General features: G+C 38.5%; 1 protein-coding gene across 10 annotated transcripts in view; it reads right to left on the bottom strand.

The window, feature by feature from the left end:
• MAP4K3 (mitogen-activated protein kinase kinase kinase kinase 3) overlaps positions 1 to 20,353 on the bottom strand; it is a 187,146-nt gene that overhangs the window by 90,224 nt on the left and 76,569 nt on the right. For all 10 annotated transcript variants that reach the window (XR_003721773.2, XR_013402837.1, XM_015112178.3 and 7 more), the window contains 2 exons: positions 15,589 to 15,679; positions 1,725 to 1,789 (listed from right to left, as the gene is read on the bottom strand). Coding sequence is in view for 8 of the 10 variants with exons in the window: in XM_015112178.3 (XP_014967664.1) it covers positions 1,725 to 1,789; positions 15,589 to 15,679 (156 nt within the window). In the remaining 2 variants the exon portion in view is untranslated. The remainder of the gene's footprint in view (positions 1 to 1,724; positions 1,790 to 15,588; positions 15,680 to 20,353) is intronic.

The following is a 20,353-nucleotide window of genomic DNA, read 5'->3' as shown; positions in this document are numbered from 1 at the left end:
TTCAGGAAAAGGGAAATTAAGCCAATTAGGAAGGGAATCAACAGTAGAGAAATTCACCCAAATTCCAACCAAAAAAAAGGGCAGGGGAATAGCCATTTGAATTTCTAACACAGAAATCACAAGCTTCTAGAAATACTATTTGTTTTGTAATATAAAATAATGCCAAATATCTCTTCCTTTTCACTGAAACTTTGAAATCAAAATGACACAAATAAAGAAAAGTTTCTCAAATATTCATTAAAGAACAACTATACTTAATCCTAAAAAGTATCCTAAAAAAGTAACTTTTCATAAAGCAGAAATGTTCTCATACTCCTTTACCTGGTCTTCAAGGCTCTCCCTATCCGACACCATGCCCACACCGACAGGAGTGATCACACATGAGTCACACCTTCATGTTACTGTACCAAGGCTTCATCTCTGAAAATGCACTTCTTTGTCTTATTATTATTATTATTATTACTACTTTGAGACGGAGTTTTGTTCTGTTGCCCAGGTTGCAGTCCAATGGTGCGATCTCGGCTCACGGCAACCTCCGGCTCACGGCAACCTCCGCCTCCCAGGTTCAAGCAATTCTCCCCCCGCAGCTTCCCGAGTAGCTGGGATTACAGGTACTCGCCATCATGCCCAGCTAATTTTTGTATTTTTGTAGAAACGGGGTTTCACCATGTTAGCCAGGCTGGTCTTCAACTCCTGACCTCAGGTGATCTACCCGCCTCAGCCTCCCAAAGTGCTGGAATTAAGGGCATGAGTCACTGCACCCGGCCCTTGTCTTTTTTCTACCCAGTTTACCTATCTTTTAAAGACCAATGTAAATAGCTCATTTTCTTTATTAAGCTTTCTAAAATGATTCCAGAAAATCCATCATTTTCTTTTTCCTATTTCAACTGTAATTAGCAGCCCAGTAAAATACTATTATGTCAATATTTAGGTTAAGTAAAACCTATGCCAAGAAGACAAAGTGAAATTAAGTAAAATAGAAACAGTAAAATTCTGGCCCAAATAGTCTTACATGTCTGCTTTAGTACAATTTGCCCCTCAAATTACTTAAGTGGTCCCACACTAGAAAACAGGAGCCCGAATTCTGTGACAAAATGAGAAAAAAGGTCCAAAATATTTTCTCAGAAAATAGACAGGATTTTATTTTACATTAATCAAAAGCCTAATCTGCAGTTTGTGACAATAATCCACCAACAGAAACAGAAAAGGAAGAAAAACAAAAGGCTGTTTATTTTACTTTACAAATCTCTCTTATATACTCCTTGAATTCCCAGTGAAAAATGTTTTAATCATTTTTTAATTCCTCAGAATCTGGCAGCATCTAAGAGAATAAACATTTAATTGATATTTCTTGAATATATGAGAACAAAATAAATCTTTCTATTATCATTACTCATGTATACACTGGATATTTTACCAGCTTAGCATTAACCAGCAAAGCCCTTGCATTTTTACAGGTCTGAGTTTAAATTTTTGAAATAACTACAATATGCCTCTTCAGAATTAGCAAATAATTCAAATGCATTTAATTTTCCAACTTGTAAATTATAGTAAAGATTCCTCCTTTCTTCCGTATATATCTAAAATACCTTTATATATCCAAACAATATAATGATAAAACATAGCTTGCTTTCCTTAAGATAATGTTGATGTTTTAATATAGTAAATAGCTGTATTTTAAGAAATTCAACCTAATCCCTATAAAAATACAACTTTGGTCTTACCGTGATAAATATCCTGTAAAGAACCACCTCCACAAAACTCCATGCAAATCCAAAGCTTATCTCGCCTATAAAGAGAAAAGAAGCATGTATCATATTTTCATGATTAAAACTGTCTGTGTGAGGTAACAAGTATTTTAAGGTTGTAAGCTGTAACACTGAAAAACAACAAATGCAACGTGTTATCTTTAAAATAACTAATTAATCTTTATGAGTATATGAATTACTTAATATAATGTATTACTATAATCCAACCTGAGGTTTTAAACTTATAATACATCATTTGTTGGATACAAAGTTGTCATCAGGCACATCCAAATAATGAAAATATTTCCCTTTAGTTAAAAACTTCTCCTTCCCAATAGTTTATACATCTACCCAGATTCTTCACAGACAAATGGCAATAAATCTCAAAGTATACTACTTTGCTAGCACTCTCATCAACAAAACAGGCAAAATATAAATGTTAGCTTCATATTTAGATTCAACAATGATTTTTCCAAAATACTGTTAAAATTTTTCACTCGCTTCTCTTCAGATAGCACTTCTCTCTCATACTCAAATTATAAGCTGTTGTAACCATATAGTCATAGGAGAAATAATCAGCAGTGATTTATATAGCCTATTCCTTTGTTCAGTCATTCATTACTTAATCTCTTAAAATGTACCAGGAAATGTACTATTTGTGGTACAGAGATGGGAGAGAAAATCTCTGAACTCAGCAAGCTCTAATGCAGAAGAAAGATTCTACCTAAATATATGTCTGTCTCCCTCACCACTGCCTTCTCAGTGTCTAGCAGAATATCCAGCAAATAAATATTTGTTCCATAAATGAATGAATGCATGAGTGACTGAAAGAATAAACATGTCGAATTAGATTGAGATCAGGAAAATATGGCCAGCGAACCAAATCTAGCCTGCTGCCTGATTTTATACACCTCTGCAACTATGAATCGTTTTCCTACTTTAAAATGGTTGGGAATGGGTCTGTTACTTATAACTAAAATTAATAAATAAAATGGTTGAGAAAATAATAAAAATAATAATATTTGACACATGATGATTACATGAAATTCAAATTTTAGTGCTAATAAATAAATTTTCATTGGAACACAGTCGTACTCATTTATTTCTATACTGCCTATGGCTGCTTTCACGCTAGAAGAGCTGAGTAGTCGTGACAGAGACCATGTAAGCCCACAAAGCCTAAAATATTTACTATGTATCCCTTTATGTAAAAAAAGTCTGCTGACTTGGTGGGTTGGATCATAATTTGATTAATGCATAATCCAGGCATGTATAAAGTACTATGGGAACCCAGAGATGAAAATACCTAGGAAAATGAATGGAAAGTTTTAGGGAGGAGAAAATATTTGAATTAGGTCTTTTGAAATTAAAGTAGAAATTTGCCTGGGAGAGACAGGAAGGGACCTGTGTAAAAGAATGAAACCTTGAAAGAAATGCACATGTGGCAGACTGTGGGTGATTTAGTGTGAGTTGAAGAAAGTCTGCCTGAAGGGACAGTAGCAGGAAATAAACCTAGAATAGGCTGGGTCACACTGTGAAACAATCCTTTGTTTACAAACTTTTCAGTTTAGTTACCTTCCTGTAGATAATCTCTAGTCGGTCCTTGTCTCTCTTAAAATGTGGCATCAAAATCAAGTACTAAGATCCTGAGTGTTACATGAACAATACATTAAAAAGTGGAGATGCTGAGCCGGGCCCAGTGGCTCACACCTGTAATCCCAGTAACTTAGGAGGCTGAGAGAAGAGGATTTCTTGAGGTCAACAGTTTGGGACCAGCCTGGGCAACACAGTGAGACTCTCATTTCTTAAAAAACAAACAAAAAAACTTAGCCAGGAGAAGTGGTGCATACCTGTAGTCCCATCTACTCTGGAAGCTGAGGCAGGGGGTGGCGGTGGGGGTATTATTTGAGCCCAGGAGTTCAAAGTTATAGTGAGCTATGATAGTGCCACCACACTCCAGCCTGGGTGACAGATCAAGATCTGAATCTTAAAAAAAAAAAAAAAAAAAAAAAAGCAGAGATGCTTCTATCAGCCATAAGTCACATATAGTTGACAGTAGTGGAATTAGCCAGACCTAAGAGGTGAGCTGACTTGACTGCAGTGGACAAGGCAGCAAACAAAAAGAGAGCACAAGCTAGCAGAGTGCGAAGGTCAATGAACTTAAAATACACCCCTCCACTCCTGCTCCCAACACCCACAATCCAGAAGCAGTTGGTTAGCATCTGAAAGAATCAGCCAGACCTAAGAGGTGAGCTGACTTGACTGCAGTGGACAACGCAGCAAACAAAAAGAGAGCACAAGCTATCAGAGTGCAAAGGTCAATGAACTTAAGAGTATGACGTAGCAAGGTATCATGGTTCTAGAAGGTAATGCTAAAGAGAGTGAAGCCCAAAATAAAACTGAAGCCATCCAGGATCTGCAGTTCACAGGTGGTCCACATAACAATGAAATTGAAGCATATAGCTGATATAAAAATTTGTTTTAATTTCTAATATGGTAAATACCAATAGATGTAACTTACATAAATATGCGCCAGCTGCCCAGTGGCCCGGTATTAAGAACTTTCAGAATGGATGTCTGAGACTGGCAGGTGTGTGATCTTTCTAATACCCCAGAGAATGTAACCACTGTCTCCTTTATTTGATCACTGTATTTCTACTAACTTAGCTGAAAGCTATCGTTAACTTCTCAGCAACTACACTAAGCTGCTCGTTTACTGTCTGTAGTTAGTCAAAACCTCTGGATCTTTATAAAACAAAAGGCAGACCAGTTCTCTCTCCAGTTTCATATTTGTCAATCTGGTTCAATGAAACTAAGCATAGGACCTTTTTCTTACTAGTTAAATCCTATACTTTAAAAAAATTAGTAGTTTTGATTCATATCCCTTTGTTTCTGACAGGTGTCTTATTAGCTTTCCTAGCATAACACTTTAAAATGCTTCAGCAAAGAAAGCATAACACACATTGCATTAGGTTTAATTCACACCCTTGGGGCAGTGAGCTAACTTTTTAAAGAATCCTAATTGGAAATATACCTCTCCACTCCTGCTCCCAACCCCCACAATCCAGAAGCAGTTGGTTAGCATCTGAAAGAATCTAAATCAGGAGTCTACCCTCCAGAGGTGGCAACTGGAAGAACTTGGCTTATAAACTATTTTAATCTGCACTAGTGGGTTTACTAATGAGCTTAATATTATAAATATTTTTAAAACATGAATGACACTCTATGTAGATTACTTAGAATTACCATTTGGCATTTCTCTGCCTCTGCCTGAGGTATAAAGACTCTGGCAAGTCAATAATATTTGGAATGCTGCTTAGGTTCCAATTTGGATATATCTAGAATGCAGGATTCCATAGCCTGATCTCTCTAGGTTAGTTGAATCCTTCCTCTAGAAGAATGGTTCTCAAAGTGTGATCTGGGGGTCCCATGAGAGTCCCTGAGACATTTTCAGGGGGCCACCAAGGTCAAAACCATTTTTATAACACTAAGAAATTATTTGCTCTTTACATTCTCTTTCTCTCATGAGAGCACAGTGGAGTTTTCCAGAGACTACATGAAGTGTGAAAATGATGTCATCCCTGACAGCTACTGGAATACGAGCTTATGTTGTATTCTCGAGTTTTAAAAATGTGTCAGCTTTAATTTCTAATATGGTAAATATCAATAGATATAATTCATATAAAACATAAGCTCTCTTGGGGTACTAAGCAATTTTTAAGAGTATAAAATAAAGGAGTTCTATGACCAACCATAGCTCTAAAATATCTTCACATCTGCCACAAGTGAATCTTTCATGCTAAATGACAGCCTAGAGTTCTTAAGATGCAGGCAACTAGGACTTTACACAGCTTACAAAAAACAGGTTGAATGATTGTTTTGGGGTCTGCTTAGGATTAATAAAATAACATGTAAACTGCTTAGTAAAGGACCTGGAATACAGCACAATAAATGTAAGCTGTTGTCTACTCCCTTTGTTATAATTTATCTTGTAGTGTACAAGTCATCTTCATTTAAGTGTAGTGTAACTTTAACTTGTAGTGTAGTGTAGTGTAACTTAAATTAACTTGTAAATTAACTTAAAGATGTTTAAGTCATCTTAAATTGCTCCTGGAACTCAGTGAAAGTACAAATAAATAAATAGTCATGTTAATCACAACTTCTTTCTTTTAAGTGGTCAGTAATTATCTGATTAATAATTATCCCAGAGCTTTGCTAGTGACTGACGAGTGATATCAACTTTAATAGTCTGTACTTTCTAGAAACCAACTATTCCCCTCATTTACAAACTGTTCATTGTTGATCTCTAATCTCTGATACCTCTTCTGTTTGTCAACACTCACTGCTAATGGACTACCATCACATTTGCTGAATTTTCAATATGAGATATAATTTACATAAATCTAAAAGTGTCTAAAAATTTAAGGTCTCTAGCTGCTTTATAATTATCTATTCACCATCTTGTGTTTCAATTCCATCTTAATAGTGTTTTTCCTACCCCTTCCAGTTTGAAAATAATTTTCCTTACTAGAGAAAATGAATGCAGGAAATGAGTTCTTGCTTTTTACATATTTCAATATGACACTACCTTCTACTTGAAGTTGGTCTATTGTCTTTTCTCCCTTTGCTTAAATATACAATTTTCTATTCATCCTATGTAAAATGACTTTCCAGTTTATACACAGAAAAAAAAAAAATCAGGACTATATAGTAATACTTTTTAAGATGCCTAAAATCCTTTACTTTTATAATATTCTATTTAGTTAAAGTCTAGTATTATCAAAAAAGCTTGAGTAGTCATAGTCTATTAGAGAAATGACTTTCATCTGTCCCATGAACATCTTTCTTATAATGATAAATCTACATTTGCTTTTGGTCATTCACCAAGCCATATGCCTAACAGGAAAGGACTTGAGTCAATCAGCCCATTTTATGCAGGTCAATTATAAAATCTTTGTCCCTAGGTATCTGAACTGAAATAAAATTAACCACTGAGGTAAATGTTCAATGTATCAGTATTTATGTCCTGACTCAACAAGTCCTCAGAATTCTGTTTTCTCATTTTGTAAAATTATCTATCTTATAAGAAACAGAAAAATAAGTAGAGGAGGAAAAGTTAACTATTTTGATGTCTACCAGAGCATATAGGGACCAAAATTCTAATAGATATTTTATGGTTCTGAAATTCTTATAATTCCTAAAACACACTTTTTAATCTTCTCACATTTTGTAACACATCACAGACTTAAAACTAACCAAAGTATATTTATGTATTTTTCTCAAATATAGCATAACTTGAAAAGCAAAATAAAATGTGACCAAGACCACTGAGAATCAGCAACTCTCGAATATCTGCCTGAAGTTGGCACACCGAGTCATCCTCCCTGGGAGAGGATGGGTAGCGATCTCTACACTGCAGTCCCCTGATTCCTGTACTGTATGTGAGTTACTGTCTTACTGACCAAAGCAATGGCTATTCCACTATATTCAGCAAAACAATTCAACCTTCATCATTAATGAGAAAAACAGAAAGTTTAATAACTGCTAGATGTTTTAATATAGAATAACTTATTTAATGTGAAGAAAATTTAAAAGTTTTTGGTTCATTTAAAAATTACTAATAAGCAAAAATTATTGCATTCCAAATGTATACTCTCCTTTCCCTTTAATAATGAGAGGTAAGGATGCTGTACCTGGGGGATACAGGCTGATCTATTTCTCTATAATTATACTTCCAAAGTATGAGCCACTGAACATCAATCCTACGTGAAATATGCTTCCAGAAAGAAACCACTGCATAGTTAAATCAGTTTTTTAAAATATCACATAGCCTTTTCTTGGAAATTAGCAAGGCCACTGGTATATTAAAGGCTCTGGGAAATCCTGTAGTGAGCAGGTGGTTGGAGAGAGGAGGGAGAAACGAAGAGAAGGGAGGGTAACAAAATGGAAGGACGAAGGGTACCAGAAAGAAGATAAAGTAATGGGAAGAGGTGGAGGAAGGGAAAAAAGAGCGGAAGGGAGATGGGGCAAGTTGAGAGGGGGAAGAGATGGAGGAGAAAGAAAAAGAAGAAATAAAACTTCTAATTCTGTTTAGTTTACTATTTACCCAAATTATTTTTTCAATACACCCATTTTTTTTTTTTTTACAAAACACGTATTTGTATCCCTCAGAACTAATGATCTGTGGAAAACATCCTAGCAATACTGGTAAAGGAAGGTATCTAACTCCACCAAAGTTTTTTTGCTTAGAGTAGTGGTTCTTAACTGGGAGTGATTCTGTCCCCCAAGGAACATTTGAAAAAGCCTGGATACGTTTTTGGTTGTCACAACTGGGGGAGGGGGTGCTACTGGTAACTAACAGAGGAAAGGGGTACTAATATTAACTACTATCCTACAATGCACAGGACCACTTCCCACAACAAAAAAAGTATCTGGCCTCAAGTGTTGATAGTACCAAAGGTGAGAAACCCTGGCTTAAACAAATAACAAATTAACATCAACTTCAAGATATATTCCTAATTCCTCTCAAAGACAGAAAAGAGAATGACATTAACAGAAAACTGATAAAATCCGAGTAAGTATACTGAGTTTAGCTAATAGTATTGCACCAATGTTAATATCGTAGTTGTGAAAAGTGTGCCATGGTTGCGTAAGATGTAAACATCAGAGAAAGCTGAGTGAAGGAAATACAGAGAACTCTGTATTATCTGCAGAGTTCTCTGTATTATCTGCAGCTTTTCGTAAAAGTAGAATATTCCTAAATTAGAAAGTTCCCTGTTTTAAAAGCAAGAGTAGCTGGGTATAAAGTGACTTAACTGTAATCTTTATTCTCATATTCTAAGTATTCAAAAAGACATTCACAAATATATTTCGAGTTAAGATCCAGTTGCTTCCCTTCTCAGCACTGTCTTTGGCTCTAGAAAAAAAAATTTTCCCCAGTTTTGTATAACTCAAGAGACCAACATCTCCTTCCAGGATTACTGTGATAAATACACTGTAATTAGTTTAAATTGCCTGTTTTAATCCCCTCCACCCTAGGTCCATCCTCCATAGAATATACTAACTCTGTTAAAATCTTTCAGCCAGTATGCTCAGTCCCTACAGGTCCTAATTAAGGCATAAAAGATTCCTTTTTGCCTATATCTCCACAACCTTATCTACTCCAACTACATTCGGCCCTCTGGAGGCCACTGGTCCAGCACCTGTGGGGTTCAACCAATCGCAGGTTCACCTAACCGGAGACTGAAAATTTTTAGAGGGGAAAAAATAAAAATAACACAACAATAAAAATAATACAAATTAATAAATTATTACACTATTTACGTAGCATTTACACTGTGTTAGGTACATATGTCACCTAGAGATAATTTTAAATTAAAGGATGTGCACAGCTATGCCACTTTATATGAGGGACTTGAGCATTCATGGGTTTTGGTATCCACTGGGGTTCTGGAACCAATCCCTGCACATACTGAGAAGTAACTATGTAACCCCTTTTCCCTCTCAGGCTGTAATGTGAGACCAGTAGCTGTCTCCTGAATATGTCACAGTTTTTCATGCATGTGTTCCCTTCGCCAAAAATTCCAATTTTTCTATACACATAAATATCTATCAATCTTTTAACACCCAGTATTTGGCAATTACATCATTCACAGAGCTTTCTCTGATTCCCCTACTTTGACAAAAATCAGACAGTCTATCATCCTTACACTTGTGCCTTACTTCTAAATTATTACTGCATCTAGCATATTATGTTACGATTATTTGCTCATGCCTACTTCTCCTGTTAGATTATAAGCTTCTTAAAGGGAAGGATTAGGTTTTAGATATCTTTATATCTGTGAAAATCAACACTGCACTCTACATGCTAAGAAATAATGTATAAACACTTTGTAAATGGTGGTGATTTACATATTTAAGTTGTTACTGAGGTAAAGAATGCTCATCTAAACTAGTACTCTGTACTTCAAAAGTTTATTTACTTTATTTTACTTTTGAGACAGAGTCTCGCTCTGCCACCCAGGCTGGAGTACAGTGGAGCGATCTTGGCTCACTGCAACCTCTGCTTCCCGGGTTCAAGTGATTCTCCTGCCTCAGCCTCCCTAGTAGCTGGGACTACAGGCATGTGCCACCATGCCCAGCTAATTTTTTGTTTTTGTTTTTTTTTGTTTTTTTTAGTAGAGATGGGAGTTTTGCCATGTTGGCCAGGCTAATCTCAAAATCCTGACCTCAGATGATCTACCTGCTTCAGCCTCCCAAATTGCTGGGATTACAGGCGTGAAACATCACACCCAGCCCAAAGGTTTAAAATATCTATTCTAGATAGTTTTTATTGTATGGATCAAATCTTCTACTGGCTTATTAAGAAGCACTTGTTGGAGAGGCGCGGTGGTTCACACCTGTAATCCCAGAACTTTGGGAGGCTGATGCAGGGAGATCACGAGGTCAGGAGTTCGAGACCAGCCCGGCCAATACGGTGAAACCCCGTCTCTACTAAAAATACAAAAATTAGCTGGGTGTGGTGGCACGCGCCTGTAATCCCAGCTAGTAGGGAGGCTGAGGCAGAAGAATCTCCAGAACTCGGGAGGTGGAGGTAGCAGTGAGCCGAGATCGTGCCACTGCACTGCAGCCTGGGTGACAGAGCCAGACTCTGTCTCAAAAAAAAAAATAAAGGAGCATTTATTGTTTTTCCCCCTAAGCTTTTATTGGTTCAAGCTTGAGACGAATGTCTGCATTTTCTTAACTTATTCTTAAATGATATGCTGGGCTAAGGAATGCTTAGAAGGAATCTGAAATTAATTTAAACTCATCTTTAGTTTAAAAGAAGTAATAGTTAGGCCAGGTGCAGCGGCTCACATCTGTAATCCCAGCACTTTGGGAGGCCGAGGCAGGCGGATCATGAGGTCAGGAGATCGAGACCATCCTGTGAATGGTGAAACCCCGTCTCTACTAAAAATACAAAATATTAGCCGGGCGAGGTGGCGGGCGCCTGCAGTCCCAGATATTCGGGAAGCTGAGGCGGGAGAATGGAGTAAACCCAGGAGGTGGAGCTTGCAGTGAGCCAAGATCGCGCCACTGCACTCCAGCCTGGGCAACAGAGCAAGACTCCGTCTCAAAAAATAAAAAAATAAATAAATAAATAAAAGAAGTAATAGTTAAGCTCCAAAAGAATTGTAAAGAATAAGTCTATGATGATTTAATTCTGTTGTTTTATGTTTTAATATGTTTAGTAGAGATGGGAGTTTTGCCATGTTGGCCAAGATAATCTCAAACTTCTGACCTCAGATAATAAATACACAAACAAATATTCAGATACAAATACATACCAAACAAGGACTAAATTTTTTAAATGGTAAAGCTTTGTCTATTGAGTTTTTATTGTACAGTATATTAATGATATTGAACAGTGGAGTAGGAAAGGCCTTGTTAAGAAGAATGCCAGGTATTCTGCTTTATTGGAGCTCAGTTTCAGTATTTCTTCAGAAGCGAGCACAGCTACCCTGATACAAAATGGGCTTCTGAAACTTACTTACATGCTAGTCATATAGCAAGATAATTCATAGGTTAAGTCTGATTCTCTGAGGGGGAAATTTATCAATGGTCAAACTACATTTGCTCAGTTTCCTCGACTTTTTGTCTAAATTTGTTATCTAGGTTGTAATAGCAACAAATAGAAGGAAGAATGTTGCAATGAACAGTATATATTTTACAGGGTTTGTATCAAGTTCAAACAAGATCTTCCTTTGTAAAGTCATTCAGTAAGAGAAAGAATTCAAGAAATCATGTTCCCTCTGAGACTAAATCTCAGAAATGGTATGCCAAATCTCAAAATGGTATGCCAAAAAAGACATCAGACTAGTTAGCTGGAACGCCAGGTTTAAATCCCAGTGCCACTAATGAGAAGTCGAATAGCCTAAATAAGTCATTTATCTCCCATTCCATTTTCTCATCTATAACCAAGAGTGGGCTGTATGACAACATCTCTTAGTCCCTTACAGATCTAACATCCTACAAGTCTAACTATTAGGATTCCCTACTCCAAACTTGGCTGAGACTGAACTTCAATTAGGGAATATGGGAAGAATCTCTACAGAAGAAAAGAGCAAGAGAGACATAAAATTAATTGCTGTCTTACATTATACGACTATTTACCATCATATCACTTTGATCAGCTATACCCGTTATAGAATAAAATAACATATTTAAATTAGTGTTTCTTAATTATTAGATTATACAACACTAAAAGAACATAGTTTTACTGAAAAAAAAATGATCCTACTTTTGTCTGTTTTACTTTGGTTTCTGGGTAATTTTGCTTTTTGTATTCTTTGTATTTGGAATAAAGCAAAATCATAAAATAAAAAACTTAGATGTTAAATTCTCTCAAGAATCTTATTTGTAAAACGGAAATAACATCTACCACAGTTATACTGCTATCCAGGTTGCTGAAAGATCAAATGAGACGCTAAAATAATGATACTTTTAGAAAATTAAGTCGCAGTAGCTGTAGTAGCAGCAGCAGCAGCAGCAATAGCGGCAAATACTTATTGAGCATTTACTATATTCTAAGCACTGTTCTTAGTATTTCATATGTAGTTATCCAGGAAGCACTCACAACTATCCTATCATGTAGATATTATTATCATCATCTCCACTTTATAGATGAGGAAACAGAGGCACAAACTGGTTAAATAATTGATTAATAAGTGATAGAACCAAGTTTCAGACCAGACAATCTGTTTCCAGAACTTAACCTCTTAACTACCAAAGACAGGATTTGTCTCTGGCAAAAAGATCATGCTCATTTTACCATACCAAGGGTGCCATATAAATAAGTGGGGTTATCCTGGAATAACAGGTTAGATTTCGGATGGTTCCATAATTCTGTAAGATTCAGATCATGTTTGAGAGATACTCTTAGATCAATGTCCCTGGTGAAAAAAAAATGCTCATTTAAAGATCAGCTTGCCCTTGGGGGAAAAAAACCTTTGTAATACTTCTCCTAGCTGAGTCTAGTAGGTAGGTCATTTTGTTAGGACCAATAGCAGTAAAACAAAGTGTTTTGAAGTGGTGTTATTTAATTGTATTAGTTATTTGTATCATGAACTTCAATGGTTTTAAGAGAATATTTCTTTGAACTTACAGAGTAACTGCCTGTGCTGAGTAGGCTTCCTAACATACAAACTGATGGAGAAACTATCTGTGTTAGGTTGCTGTTTGAATAACTCATCATATAAGTAGTTTTAAATTGGCTGCTAAAGAACCCATTCAAAATGTGTAACAGCCACTGACCTGGGCATAGTACCTATCCCTATGTGAAAAGGGTTAGTTAATTCCCTGAAGTCTCCATAAAACCCACACCTCGGCCAGGCGCGGTGGCTCACTCCCATAATCCCAGCACTTTGGGAGGCTGAGGCGGGTGGATCACCTGAGGTCAGGAGTTCGAGACCAGCATGACTAACGTCTGTACTAAAAATAAAAAATTACCGAGGCAGGCGGATCACGAGGTCAGGAGATCGAGACCAGCATGACTAACGTCTGTACTAAAAATAAAAAATTACTGAGGCAGGCGGATCACGAGGTCAGGAGATCGAGACCATCCTGGCTAACACGGTGAAACTCCATTTCTACTAAAAATACAAAAAATTAGCCGGGCGAGGTGGCACACGCATGTAGTCCCAGTTACTTGGGAGGCTGAGGCAGGAGAATGGCGTGAACCTGGAAGGCGGAGCTTGCAGTGAGCTGAGATCGCGCCACTGCACTCCAGCCTGAACAAACTCCGCTTCGGGGCAGGGGGCGGGGAAAAAAATCAGCCGGGCAGGGTGGCAGGCGCCTGTAGTCCCAGCTACTCGGGAGGCTGAGGCAGGTGAATGGCCTGAACCCTGGAGGCAGAGCCCGCAGTGAGCCTAGATCCCGCCAGGGCACTCCAGCCTGGGATCCAGCGTGGGCGACAGAGCGAGACTCAGTCTCAAAAAAAGAAAATATTTAGCTGTGCATGGTGGCGTGTGCCTATCGTCCCAGCTACTCGGGAAGCTGAGGCAGGAGAATCTCTTGAACCTAGGAAGTGGAGGTTGCAGTGAGCCAATATGTGCTACTGTGCTACTGCACTCCAGTCTGGGAGGTTGCAGTGAGCTGAGATAGTGCCACTACACTCCAGCCTGGGTGACAGAGTGAGATTCTGTCTCAAAAAAACAAAAACAAAAACCCCCAAAACAAACAAACAAACAAAAACAAAAAAAAACCCCACACCTCCACCTTAAACAAGGTGGGGCAATCAAAGCTGTACAAGAGTGGTTACAACCATGAACAGCAGGTCCAACTGGCTTTTCAAAAGCTGGAAAGGTGACAGGGCAGAATATCTTAGTCTTTTCTATCTGTTGGGCCCAAAAGAGAAGAGAAAAAGTGTTTTGTACCCGGACCACATGAAAACGGGAACCTGCAATAAGTTACAGTATGTTGGATGTTGCTAAAGTATACTGAAGAAAAACTTAAGAGTTTTTTTTAATACATAGGGAAGGCCAGGCAGGGTGGCTCACACCTGTAATTTCAACACTTTGCGAGGCCGAGGCAGGTGGATCATTTGAGCCCCGGAATTTGAGAGCAGCCTGGGCAACAGTGACATCCCGTCTCTATCAAAAAATACAAAAACAAGGCTGGGTGCAGTGGCTCACGCCTGTAATCCCAGCACTATGGGAGGCCGAGGCAGGCAGATCATGAGGTCAGGAGATCGAGACCATCGTGGCCAACATAATGAAACCCCATCTCCATTAAAAGACAAAAAAATTAGCTGGGCGTGGTGCCACATGCCTGTAGTCCCAGCTACTCAGGAGGCTGAGGCAGGGAAATCACTTGAACCCAGGAGGTGGAAGTTGCAGTGAGCCAAGATCACACCACTGCACTCCAGCCTAGCGACAGAGCAAGACTCTGTCTCAAAAAAAAAAAAAAAAAAAAGGCTGGGCATGGTGGTACGTACCTGTGGTCCCAGCTATTCATGAAGCTGAGGTGGGAGGATCACCTGGTCACCTGAGCCTAGGGAGGTCAAGGCTGCAGTGAGCCATGATCATACCACAGCACTCCAGCCTGGGTGACAGAGTGAGAACCTGTCCCCTCCAGCCCCCCCCCCAAAAAAAAAGGAAAAAAAAGAAGTAAAATATTCTCTAATCTTCCCTTGGAGGAAGCTTAAAAACAACTAGGTCACCAGTGATCAACTCACAGTTGCATACAGAAGTGAATGGAAACAAGATTTGACCCTAAGGTGATCGTCTATGCAATATAACCTAGGAACCTGGCTTGGGTCTGGCTACCAAAACAAGAGGAAGGAAATTCACAGTCCTAAATTCACAGTCCTAAGTTCACTTTAGCACCTGGAAAAATAAGTTACTGAGATCATTAGAGTTCCTAGTTCTTTGGACAAAATGAAGGAAAGGAACAAGGTAATATAGTACTCTTAGACCAGAAGCACAAAATAAAAAAAAAAGTTTCTGATAAACACATAATTGGAAGAGATACTCCTGACTCTACACTGACCTAAGTCCAGAAGAAAGGGGCAAGAGAATGGCATATTTAGATCACTAGTCCACCACTGGAAGACTAACCATAACGTTTTCACTTGCCAGCACCTCCACTAAAAGCACATCTAGAACTCCCATGTCATACGACTGTAATACTGGTTACAGAATTAACATAGGTCCTAAGTAAAAAATCCATTCGTGTGAAAATATCCTATCTTCAAAGCATGAAGAAAAACTACAAAACATGGTATTAAAACTAACTTTATTTTGTTTAATGTATTAGGTGATGAAATCATTATTGCTTTTCAAAAGGGAAACAAACAATATACCTGAGATAGCTTCCAAAGTAAGCAACAATATTTGGGTGTTTACAGTCTTTCATCATAATAATTTCTTGCTGCACAACTGCAAAGTCTTCTCCTAGAATAAAACACAAGCATGTTGAGTATTTAGAGGTAAGTTTCAAAATGCTCATTTATTTCAAAACACAATAAAATAATTATACCTATTAATAAGTATAACATAATTAATGAGTTATAAATAAAACATAGCCATTAAGTTAATGGTATTACTTTTAAGACAATTTCAGTCCTGACTTGAGAGAAAATACAGCACAGTTATGAAAAACAGGAACTCTGGTCCCAGACTTCCTGGATTAAAATCCTAACTCTGTTCCTCACTAAACTGTGCAAGCTTGGGTAAACTATTTGACTTCTCTGTGCCAATTCCATCCTCAGTAAAATAATAATGGCGTATCTCATAGGGATGTTGTAAGGGTTAAATGAACCAACACACGTAAAATGCTTAGAATAGTGCCTGGCACAGAGTATGCTTTATACAAGTATTTGCTATTATTATTATTATTATTATTATTATTATTATTATGCCTTGGACACAGTCCTCGGTATAATCCATCAATAGGAAATGTAAACTACTTTTTCCTTTATTTCTAAATAACATTTAATATAATTTTAGCACAAAGAAGTAATTCTTTTTTAAGTTAGGGCAGGAACCCTTATACACCAAGTGTGTCAAATTTATCTCCACAGGCTGTTTGTAGAGCTGAGAGGCCTACACTCGAGCAGTACTGGATTACCAGATGGCCCACATTCACAGGCTTATCCTGTATTTGGGTGCCTTGTTCCAACTGTGTTAGGATGCAGAATGGGATTGTATTTCAGCCTGGTCAGACTATTAGCAAATAATCTCTCTCCTACTGCCCCCTTGTCCAAATTCTCTAAAATAAGATCTGGCAATCCTATAGCAGTGTCACATGCTGTGGCTCCTGAATGAACACTTGTCATGGAGAGATACAGAACTGCAGTGAATGCAAATGTGGTGAACCAGAGACTCTGCAGAAAGAGAACAAGTGGAAGTGCTTACTCTGAAATAAAAGTAGCTTTGTATTACTAATTCAGCTTTTAAAGTATTATATACTATGAATAGCCTGATTAAATGTAAATTAGTAGCAAAGTAAAAAACAGAAGGCTTCCCCAATTACTGCTCAAATCTTAAGTATGAGGTCATTGTGGTAACTCCTGAGATTTCTGGCCTTGGCATTTTGCTACTGCAAATGTAACTGAGACTTGAAACAGCCCAACCATGAACCATGTGAACCCAATATCAAAATCCACCTTACTGCCCCAGTTACAAGGAAAGAAATAATGGAGAAGACACACTTCTTATGTTGAGTTCTTAATTTCTGCATTGATGTGAGCACAAAATCACAGATCTCCAAAGACATAATTTTTAGGCTTTCAAAAATTTGGAAGATTATTGAACTATGATCTTCTTATCATTTTACTTCCCACCATTAAGGATTCCTGATTTTCTGTGTATTAGAAGAAATCAAAGTTAGAAATAATAAAGCCAAAATAAGACAAACACCAATTTTTATAGGTATACTAGATACTTTGGAAGTTCTGGACTTTTAGTTTCTCACTCAACCCAAAATTATACTTTTATTCAATCTAGTGAAAGAGTTGCATACAATCAAAGTTGATCTAGTCAGAGTGAACCCAAGACTTTAGTTTGATGGCTGGAAGACAAAAGCTCTCTTTCTGGAGTAGCCCTGAGAGTTATTAGTAGTCATGATATAACCTCAAAGGGAGTCAGCCTTAGGATAAAGTTAGTATGTGGAAAGCACTGAGCAGAAACAGGTAAAAGGAAGTATATTGAGCTATTACAGCAAGCCTCACCTGCCTCTGTAATTTTCAGATACACCTGTACATGACCAATAAACTCTGTGTACTGTTTAAGCCACTTCAGCTGGGGCTTCTGTTACAGATAACTATAAGCATCGTAACTTCTACAGTGATCTTTGTATACATTGATGTCTGCATGTCTATGTGTTCACTAGAATACAAAGTCCTCTAGGATAGGAATATGTCTTCATCATCTTTGTACCCCAATACCTAAGATGTGATCAATAAAGAATTGTTGACTGAATGAATCTACAACACCACATAATTCCTTTCTATGATGACTGTAAATCCAGAATATCAGCTTTTGGTTTAGTTTCATCCAATTGTTAGCATGTTTTATACAATTAATTGCCTATATATTATTCCTTTTATTTCTAATACAACGTATTAGTGGCTTTAGGTTTTCAACTGCAGCTTTCCCATGAACTACTACTCATCCAAAGTGTATCATTTTGTACTATTAAGTCAACTTTATGTGATTGTGAGAATGGTCAAATTAAATTCAACATTTTTGTGGGAAAAAGAGTCCACATACTCAATTTTTAAAGGTAAATAAAAAATGTAGATTTGGGTAAGAAAAAAGTAGAGTTTAATACATTAATAATCCAAAGGATTTAAAGAACTTTGTTCAAGGCTCATAAGAAATACATTATAAAGATAGGCCTATCATGAGTAGAGAAGCAGGGGGTAACTGCCCCCATGATTCAGTTACCTCCCATGGGGTTCCCCCACAACACATGGGGATTATGGGAACTACAATTTAGGATGAGATATGGGTGGGGACACAACCAAACTACATCACCCCACTTCTGGCCCCTCCCAAATCTCAGGTCCTCACATTTCAAATCACAATCATGTCTTTCCAACAGTCCCCCAAAGTCTTAGTTCACTCTGGCATCAACCCAAAAGTCCAAGTCCAAAGTCTCATCTGCGACAAGGCAAGTCCCTTCTACCTGTGAGCCTGTAAAATCAAAAGCAAGTGAGTTACTTTCTAGATACAATGAGGGTACAGGCATTGGGTAAATACAGCTGTTCCAATGGGAGAAATGAAAAACAAAGGGGCTACAGGCCCCCTGCAAGTCTGAAATCCAATAGGGTAGTCATTAAACCTTAAAGTTCCAAAATGATCTCTTTTGACTCCATATCTCACATCCAGGTCATGCTGATAACAAGAGGTGGGTTCCCATGGCCTTGGGCAGCTCCACCCCTGTAGCTTTGCAGGGTACAGCTCCCCTCCTGGCTGCTTTCACAGGCTGGTATTGAGTGTGTCTGCAGCTTTTCCAGGCGCACAGTGCAAGCTGTTGGTCGATCTACCATTCGGAGGCCTGGAGGACAGTGACCATCTTCTTACAGTTCCACTAGGCAGTACCGCAGTGGGGACTCTGTGTGGGGGCTCCAACCCCATGTTTCCCTTCTGCACTGCCCTAGCAGAACCATGAGGGCTCCACCCTTGCCACAAACTTCTGTCTGGACATCCAGGCATTTCCATATATCCTTTGAAATCTAGCCAGAGGTTCTCAAACCTCAATTCTTGGTTCTGGGCACCTGTGGGCTCAATACCATGTGGAAACTGCCAGGTTTGGGGCTTGCACCCTCTGAAGCAATGGCCTGAGATGTACAATGGCCCCTTTTAGCCATGGCTGGAGTGGCTAGGATGCAGAGCACCAAGTCCCTAGGCTGCACACAGCAGGGGGAACCCTGGGCCTGGCCCACAACACCATTTTTTCCTCCTAAGTCTCTGGGCCTGTGATGGGAGGGGCAGCTGCAAAAGTCTCTGAAATGCCCTGGAGACATGTTCCCCTTGTCTTAGTGATTAACATTTGGCTCCTTGTTACTTATGTAAATTTCTGCAGCAGGTTTGAATTTCTCCTGAAGAAAATGGCGTTTTCTTTTCTATCGCATTGTGGGGCTGCAAATTTTCCAAACTTTTATGCCCTGCTTCCTCTTGAATGCTTTGCTCCCTAGAAACTTCTTCCACCAGGTACCCTAAATCATCTCTCTCAAGTTCAAAGTTCCACAGATCTCTAGGGCAGGGGCAAAATTCTGCCACTCTCTTTGCTAAAGCCTAACGAGAGTCACCTCTGCTCTAGTACCCAACAGGTTCCTCATCTCCATCTGAGAGCACCTGAGTCTGGACTTTATTGTCCATATCACTATCAGCATTTTGGTCAAAGCCATTCAACATGCCTCTAGAAAGTTCCAAACATTCCCATGTCTTTCTGTCTTCTGAGCCCTACAAATCTCTGGGAACTTCCAAATTTTTCCACGTTTTCTTTTCTTCTTCTGAGTCCTCCAAACTCTTCCAACCTCTGCCTATTATCCAATTCCAAAGTTGCTTCCAGATTTTCAGGTATCTTTACAGCAGCACTCCACTCCTGGTACCAATTTACTGTAACAGTCCATTCTCGTGCTGTTAATAAAGAAATACCCAAGACTGGGTAATTTATAAAGGAAAACGGTTTAATTGACTCACAGTTTGGCATGGCTGGGGAGGGCTCAGTAAACTTACAATCATGGCAGACGGGGAAGCAAAAACATCCTTCTTCACATGATGGCAGGTGGGGGAAGTATGAGCAAAAGGGGGAAAAGCCACTTATTAAATCATCAGATCTCATGAGAACTAACTCACTATCACGAGAACAGCAGCAGGGGGTAACTGTCCCCCATGATGCAATGACCTCCCGTGAAGTCCCTCCCATAACATGTGGGGATTATGGGAACGATTCAAGATGAGATTTGGGTAGGAACACAGCTAAACTATATCAACAATCAAAACAATAATAGCTTAAAGATTAACCCTGAATAGTCCCTTATTTCTGTCACATTAAGTCCATACTTTGCTGCTGGCCCTGTCTACAGATTCCAGCACCGTGTCACTATTAAGGATATG

This window comes from Macaca mulatta, chromosome 13, assembly GCF_049350105.2.
Source record: "Macaca mulatta isolate MMU2019108-1 chromosome 13, T2T-MMU8v2.0, whole genome shotgun sequence".
NCBI classification, from domain to species: Eukaryota; Metazoa; Chordata; class Mammalia; order Primates; family Cercopithecidae; genus Macaca; species Macaca mulatta.
Note: the sequence above shows the minus strand (reverse complement) of the source record. Positions and strands in the feature narration are given on the sequence as shown.